General features: G+C 31.5%; 1 protein-coding gene across 1 annotated transcript in view; it reads left to right on the forward strand.

The window, feature by feature from the left end:
- CFAP47 (cilia and flagella associated protein 47) overlaps nucleotides 1-8,668 on the forward strand; it is a 252,655-nt gene that overhangs the window by 131,157 nt on the left and 112,830 nt on the right. The window contains 1 exon segment of the mRNA XM_031556783.1: nucleotides 2,805-2,916. Coding sequence (XP_031412643.1) covers nucleotides 2,805-2,916 — 112 coding nt within the window.

Raw genomic sequence — 8,668 nt, forward strand, 5'->3', positions numbered from 1 at the left:
TGGAATTAGGATTTAATACTTTTTTTTTTTAAATGAAAGTTCTGTTCTATCTCAGTAATTTCTGTTATTTGTTACTTGATTTTATTTTTTTTGAAAGATTGGGCAGTGCTGAAATATTTTGTCATCAACAGTCTTACATAGCTAAACAAGATTAATAATTTCATTTTTTTGTGTGTGGTTTCAGTCAAATCTTCAACATTGTTTTTAAGAAGTGAAAGAAATAATTTTATAGCCTTTTAAACTCCTTTTATATATATATATTTTAATTACGTTCATGATATGGTGGAGCTTGGGATTTTTCTAAAGGACTTAATAAATATTTTTAAAATCGTTATTTATGATTATTTCCTGATTTATGTGAAATACTTATTATTAAAGATGGTAATTATTGCAAAATATCTATATGTATTTGCAAAAGGATTTAATTTATACATAAACTCTCTGAAGAAAAAGGGTATTATTTTTTTGAAGATGATAGATCTGATAGAAAGCAGGGATAAACATCATTTTCTTTTTTGGTCTTACCCTTAGGTCACCTGATTTATTTTCCATTGGTTATGGCTAGGAATGTTAGAAAGATTTACAAGATTAACAGTAAAGATTTAAAAGACAGTGTTGCTAAGTTAGATTTTTGACAATAGAATGCTCACGGATTATTTATAAAAATCATCAATGTTATCTAGATTGCAGGTTCTTTAAATTGATCTATAGGCTTCTTCCTATCTTCCTACTATCTACAGAAACCATCTACAAAAACTGTGTCCTTCCAGCAGGGGATGGAGAGAACATGGGTAGTGTGCAATCTCGTTTATTTGCAGCCCCTGTTGTCTTACAAAAATTATTTATTTATTTTTATTTATTTTCATTCAGATCCTTAGGTTCTCTAGGAGAGGCCTATCTCTTTTCTGGATATTCTTTTGTGCTGTGCATACTATCACTGATTTTTGTAACAAATCTCTAATTATTTATTATCAATATTGTTACTGATAATATCAGTTTGTTCTCCTGTCTTCCAGTCCTCTTTTGCCTTTTTTTCATTGTACTACCTATGATCACAGAACACTCTCCTGTTCCTCTCAGACTGCAATCCATAAGAAATTATATTTCCACCTCTTCTCTTCCTGAATTGACTGCATGCCATTCCTTCATCTGTTACTACTTGCTGATTTATTCTGTTTTCTAATGACAGAAATTATTTCACATTTGTGTTGTTTGGCAAATTGATCTTTAATTTATAATATGCAATTTCTGCAGCATATTGTCTGAAATAATTTGATTTTAAATATTTAGATTAAAAAAATTCCTTCTGATGGTACAGAATGCTTGCAGAATTGCCTCACTGAGCATTCTAAAATGCATTTCATTCATACTAGAATATTAATATTTTGTGTAAATTAATTTGTCACAAGACTGAAGAATTATTTTAAAAAGAATATAGAATCATAGGATAAGGAAAAGTCCAAATAAAATATCATTCTCTAGTTGACAGTTTTTCCATGACTTTCAATACTCTATTTTGATTGTCTGTTAGATTTTCATAGATAATGACTACTTGAAAAATATAGCTTTATTTTCCACCTGTCCTTGTTATGTCATACTTTTCTGAAAAGTATTATATTATATAAATACCTCATAGAAGGAAAGCCCTTGAGAAGTCAATATAAACTTGGTGTTTTTTTTCCTAAAGAAAATATGAATAAAATATTTTGACTAAAAAGAAAAAAGGATTAAAAAAAAAAGGCAGTCCATGCTTTTCATGCTTTTATTGTTGCAATGGAGATCTTTGTAGAATTCAGGTCTTCCAATTCAATACTTGACAGTCTGGCTGTTACCATTAATGAAATACAATCTGGTTAAAAAAACTCAAGTGTTTTTGACTTAAATAGTGATTTTGCTTAAAATTCACCTAAACAGCCAGAAGGAGTTCTGTTTTTTAGTGTAATAGGAAATTATAGCATGCTACAGTAATGCTTCATATCCTGAAAATACTTTTTAAAGGATTCCATATCTGGAAAATCCTCACTTGTAGTCAGATGTTCAATGCAGAAATAGCAGTATCAATTTAAAACACTGTCACCAAAACTAGGTTGTTCTAGTGAAAAAGGTAACAGAATAGGGGATTTAAGCAGAACCATTCATGCAGTCCATTTACTGTCTTTCTGCACAACTAGTAAATAGGCCAGATTATCATTAACTGTGATTTGTCATGCCTCATACTTAAATTTCTGATCAATGAGAAGCTGATCATAGAGTCTTTCTGTAGTAAAACAATAAGGGATAAAGAAATGAGATACAATTAAAAATACTCTCAGTCTACATTTCTGTAATAATTATAGTTTAAAAAAATCTGAAATTTAGTGTAAGAAAATTGCACCAGAAATTTAATTGTTCAGATAGTTGCTACAAATGACATTGCATAAATGTCATATCACTTAATTGATGCAATCGATGTTAAAACAACACTCAGATTTTGCTTTGCTCTGTACATTTAGATAACAAGTGTTAAAGTTCACTGTTACACTTCTAAAGAAAATGTATGTAAAATATTTATGTAATTACTAACTTTGTTACTGTACTTGAGTTTACTTGGTATGATCTCTGTCTGCTACATGATGATGTATATGATACTGTCTCTTACTATAGGTATTAATTTCATATGTATAAAGACTAGGACTTTCCAATAGCAAATTTTATATCATATGCTACATTTCAAAGCAAGTAAAATTGATAGTTTTGTCTATAGTGTTCATACCATAGTAACTTGCTTTTGATTGTTCATTCTTCTTGTATATTCTCTTTACCAGGTATCTTCAAATCTTTCAATGGTGGATGGTGCATCGGTTCTTACTGTGGATCCAGATGACATAGTTCCTTACAGTTTGAGTGTATCTCCAAGGAGGCGAGGAGTCTTTCAAGGTAGAATGTAGAACTCCAATATACAAAATTCCTGTGAATTAAAGACCAAGTCTGTTTACATTTAGTGCTTTCTGTTCAATGTGACCTTTTTTTCCTGAAAGTAACACTGTAATGACTGGTGATACTGATTTTTAATCTGGGACATACTTTTAGTTGTAAAGATATTACTGCTAAAAATGTGGTTGACTACTTCAAAAATGCCAACATTTGTGGAACATTATGTCCTTAATTGGTCCCATGGAAATTGTCACTATAGGAATTCGTGTGTTTGAATTATTAAGAAGTGCACTTTCCAGAAAATGTTGAATAGCTGTAGCTCTCTAAGCACTACTGGAGCCGATAATTTAAAATTTGATTATTTCCTTTGATTAAAGTTCAATTTGTTGCCTACAGGGTGCAAGAGTAAATGCACAGAATATACATTTCTAAAATTAATTGCAAATAATTTGCATCGGCCCATGTTTATACTGATACTCCTATGAAACAATATTAAGATTCTTGCAGGCTTTAATTAACGTCTGTGTGTCTTACTTAATATTTTGTCTTGAATATATTTTTAAATGGATATCTCTTTAAATAATTCAGACTTAATCATTTAATCATTTTCAAATGCTAACTAATATTTCTACAATTCTACTTTCTCATTCTTTACACATAATATAAGAAGAACAATGAGAACGAGGTTGTACAGTCATACTTCTAAGAGCAGGAATTGTGGCACTTAGTAGTTTTATAATGTGTGAGGAAGGCAATTATGGGAACAGAGGAGATCATATTTTCCTTAAAATAATAGAATAGTGCTCAGGAAACCTAGATTTAGTCTACTTCTTAAGCAAAAGGATTCTAAATATTGGGCAAATATCAATAAAAAATGCTCAGTGTATAATCTTGATTTTTTGGTTTGCTAACTGCAAATTCTTTCTGATAACTTTTTGAAAAGTCGAGATTAATGATTTCTGGTTTCTCAACATCAAAAAATAATTATCTTGTCTTTAGGAATGCAAATCTAGTTTATTATTTTGACTATTACAGTCTCTGATATGTAAAACGTAGGTTACTATGGCTATAGGTTAATAGCATCTCAGTATGCAGATGATGAAAATGTATAGGTCTCTCTGAAAGTATTATTTTCTATATATTGCCATGGAAACTACAGCAGATACAAAGGGCACAATAACTCTATTTGATAGAGAAAATTCTTATATACAAAACACTACTTTTCAACACAGTCACCACCATGAGTCCCACCAATTTCACTAGCAATGAACTAAAGCTAGCACGCTTGTACAAATCTGTACCAGAGGAGGCAACCCTGCCGCTGTTGCCACTGCTGAAATGCAGCAACTGTTGCCTCACTGTGCTTACATCCATTGTTTGGTCTCCATCAATGTTCAGTAAGTGCTAATGAATGTCAATGGATGCAATTTTTTCTGAATTCAGTGACAGACTGTTGCTTCATCCACACTTCCATGTCAGACATCGTCTGTCACGCTGCCACTCTGCTACTATATGTCACACAACAGCAAAATGTAATGGTATTGGTGGGAAGGTCCAACCTCTATGGCCATACTACCAACATCCACCTCAAGCATTGCCTAACATCATGAAACAGGAGGCGTTACTTTCATAAACACGCTTTTAAATACTTGCAACAAAGCTTGGTGTAGTGCCACAGGAAAACTTCTGTACTTCTTGCTTAGACTGTAGCCCTGAGAAAAAATTCATTTTCTCTGAGTTGGAGCCAGCTTTCAATTGAATTTTTGACCATTGGAATTAGTCACGAGGAAATACTGAGTGTACACTATACTTTAACATATGCTTTTTCCTTAGGCTTTAAAGATTTAGAATTATTCTTACTTATGGCTTAGCAAATCTACAATTCTTTTATAAATCCTGAAAGCTTCAGTATAAGAGATTCCAAGTGATCTATCATACAATAGTTTAACGGCAGCTGTTAAAAGCCATGCCTTCAAAGTTAAAGAGATAGCATACTTGAACCATCATCTCCTTTGTTCTGTCATTCCTAACTTCTGTCACAATAGTTTCCATTGTACTTGGAAGTATTACATGTTCACTAGGAGAGAAAGAGAACAGTCAGTGTCTCTAACCTGACAGAAAAGTTAATAGCTCGAAAGCTGAGTAGTCATATATGCTCTTTTTTTTTTCAGGGAACAGATCATATATTTTATGCTGTAAAATAATGACAGGAGGCTGAAGTGAATTTGTGAAAGAGATAGGGCCCAGTTATCTGCCATTCAACCCCTGGCTCAATGGTTGCTTTAATCACTACCTGAAAAAATCACATTCATTTTTCCCCTGGAGCAGAGACAGTTTCAGTTACATCATAGAAATTTGTAAATGTACTCAAATCATTCAGCTGTTGTATGGCAGTGGGGAAAAAGGCCCCTGTTGTGGATTTGAAAGGCAGAAGCTGATTTTGCTCTCCAGTGTTAGGTGTAATATAAACTACCAAGTGTCCCATACAAGGTAACACCATCTAGGAATTGCTTACTAGTTTGGGGATTCAAGTAGAATAGAAGTCAGTCTGCTTCAAATCGTGCAATTGTGAGAAGTCATATTTGTTCCCCAAAGCAGAATTTTTACTTTCATGGAAACTTACGTATGGAAATGTTTGAACTGAGAGAAATAAGAATTTTTGGCTCTTGTAGGAATTTTCAGTTGCTGTGAAGTGTGAGGATCACAGATTGGATGTGAGTGATTCAATTGCTAATTAATTAGGATTCAGGAATCTTAGTACTTCCTAGTTGCAAAATACTACAGGTAACATTAAATACTCCAAAATAAAGGTACTCTTTTTCAGTTTGGTGAATGTGTTTGGAGGGAAGTGTGTTGAATACTGAGGATAAAAACAAGGCTCAAAAGATATCTATAGAGTGAAATCTTATCCTGTGAGGAAAAAAGAACAGCTAGTTGAATATTTAGTTGAATACTTTGTCATAGAACTGTTGAATGTTTTCAAGTTTAGAACTCTCCAAATTGTATGTATAAAACTTTGTAACCTTGGTATTCTTTAATGATGTTTTCATCATATTAAAATGCAATTTCATAAAGGAACTTTTGCCATAGAAATTGTTGTACTGAGCAAATGGTTTTCTCTTTCCTTTCTATTCAAAGTCTTTTTCATTACAAAATTATGTAGCAGCACAATTATACTTATTTTGCTTCCCTTTTTGCTCTCTTATGATTGCTAAGTAAAAAATGGGCCTACTTCTTTTCAAAAGTCCATTTGAAGAATTTTCAATGGAGAGTTAATATTTTGTGCTACAAAAAAAGCTATGTGACAGATTTTTAACATGGAAATAATAACTAATAAACATCTCGTGAAATGTTCTTGCACCAAATAAAATTGTTCAGTAATCTGTTTCCTAGGTAATAGAGCAATTTCTTTTAAGTCTGATAAAGCACCTTCTACATATTACTTTATCTTTTATTTAAATCTATTTCTTTCTTTCCACAGAATATCCAGAAGACACCAAAGCTCATAGTACTTTATTGTGTCTTTTGCAAAAAATACACAACTGTGTCTGTGTTCTTTTGTTAAGTAGCCTGTAGAAAGGAGCTTTCTAGTTTTATGAATCACTTTTCCTTTATTTTTGAAGTATGCATCACTTGATTAAAAAAAAAAATATTGTCAATTTCTTTCTATTGGATGGAATTCTCCATGTTTAGAATTGTGTTACATACACTAAGTATTGTTTTCATAGTATGCTTTAAAAATCGTCAACTATGATATTTTGACAAGTTTCCTTGCGATATAATACGTGTGACAGAGAAATCAGAACTAGAAAGAAGCCACTAGAAGGAAGAAAATACATACTGATGTTTTGCTTTGCAGCATCAGTGTGACATAAATATACAAGACATTACCATATTGAAGACGTGTAAGCTACAGTAGGTTTTGTAGGATGACAGAGTGCACAGAGGCATAGACTGACAAAAGACTAAGAATTCATGAATCAAAGCAAGAAGGTTATATAATATATGAGCCAAGCTTATGCTCACTTTTTGTTTTAAATCTATACTTTTTGTTGCAGTGTTTCTGCACTTTTCCAGTGTATTTATTAGTAGTTGATAGATTGCTAAGGATTTTATTGCATTGTATAAAGCTCTTTTTCCTAGCCTGTGAGCTTCTTTTGATTAGAATTTTTCGTAGTCCCTGATTTGAATAAACTCCTATATTTATGTAATATCAGCTATTTTAATCTCCTGTGTAATAGTGGTCATTGCGTTGCACCACTCATTTCTGAATCAGGAGAGCATTTTCTTTATTACTTTACTACTATTGTATGTCTTTGGAAAACAATCAGTCTTAAAGACTAATGTCATGCAGAGCATGTTACTGATAAGGATAGTACATTCTATACATGATTTAATATTAATACACTTTTTTGTTATTTGCAGTTTTTTATCAGCAGTTATTTTCTTTTTTTTCCCTGATAAAAAAACTGAAATAGCTTTGAGCTAGTCATAGATACTTTCACATCTATGAAAGTGATGGGCAATTTATGAATATTTTAAAGTTAGCAGATAAATGTTAACTTTATGAAATTAGTATTATAGTATGAAAATGCCATCTACAGTGAATCTGGTTATATTTTATTTAAATATTTGGACACATATAATTAAGAACCCTGCAGAAATCTGAATACTTTACATCAATCCAGTTACGTTTAGTGATCAAGACTTTGCCCTCAATGTTATTAATTCTGTTTGAGATCTGTTTTCTGCAAGGAAACAAAGCTGAGTGTTGGCAATTACAGCACAATTCTTCACTGATTTTTTAATTATGCCATTGCTGGCTTATTTGCACCGTGGTTGACCAATTTAAGTGGTTTGCAGTTACTATACTTCTTCTACCACTTCTTCAAATATTCTTGAGCATTAGCAATTTACAGTTCTGGAATTTCTCAAACATTCCAAGATTTGCCACAGATAGATACTCAGAATTCTTCAGTCAATAGTTTCAGAACTTTTGAGTTCATGTTTAGTGCAGAGCTAAATAGGTTTGTTTGTTTTTCTATACCCCTACTTAAGGATGAAATTAAAACTTCTACGCCCTGAACACTTCTCCCTCTCTCTCAAGAGTACCTATGCACAGTATAATATTCTCAAATACATTATGAATGGAAGAAAGGACTGTAAGAAAGAAATTGATTATATCATAAAATGAAGTGAAAAAAAAATCACTACTGTAAGGAGGTTTTAAGATGTATGAATTTAGTTTATTTCAGCACGTACTCAAATATTTTAATCAAGTTTAAAACTATAGCTTGACATCTTTTTGCTCATTTCTTTATAGTTATTGGCATCTCAAATATATATTAATCCTTAGGATTGCAATGAAAATTAATGACAAAATTAATGTTTTCTCTTGCACTTTTTTCCTTCTTAATACTGTGCTACATTAGACCAAAATTGTACTAGGTTTATTTATTAAGGTGTGAAATAGATTAGCTTATCAATGTTTTTCATAAGATCTATTAGATATTAGCACGATCAAAATATGTTATCCTACATCAATATTTATATAACTTGAGTAATTTCTGCAGACTTTATTCCTTTGAGCTTTCTGCAATTATTTCTTAAATTGCATTTATACATATATTTTCTCTTTGAAAAAAATATTCAATAGTTTCTTAAAATAGCAATCACCATCAAACTTTTCAAATACCACTTCTGGCTTCACTATAGTAATTGTTTTTAGACATTTAGAAAAAATTTCTGTTTAAAT

The sequence above is a fragment of the Meleagris gallopavo genome, chromosome 1 (assembly GCF_000146605.3).
Source record: "Meleagris gallopavo isolate NT-WF06-2002-E0010 breed Aviagen turkey brand Nicholas breeding stock chromosome 1, Turkey_5.1, whole genome shotgun sequence".
NCBI classification, from domain to species: Eukaryota; Metazoa; Chordata; class Aves; order Galliformes; family Phasianidae; genus Meleagris; species Meleagris gallopavo.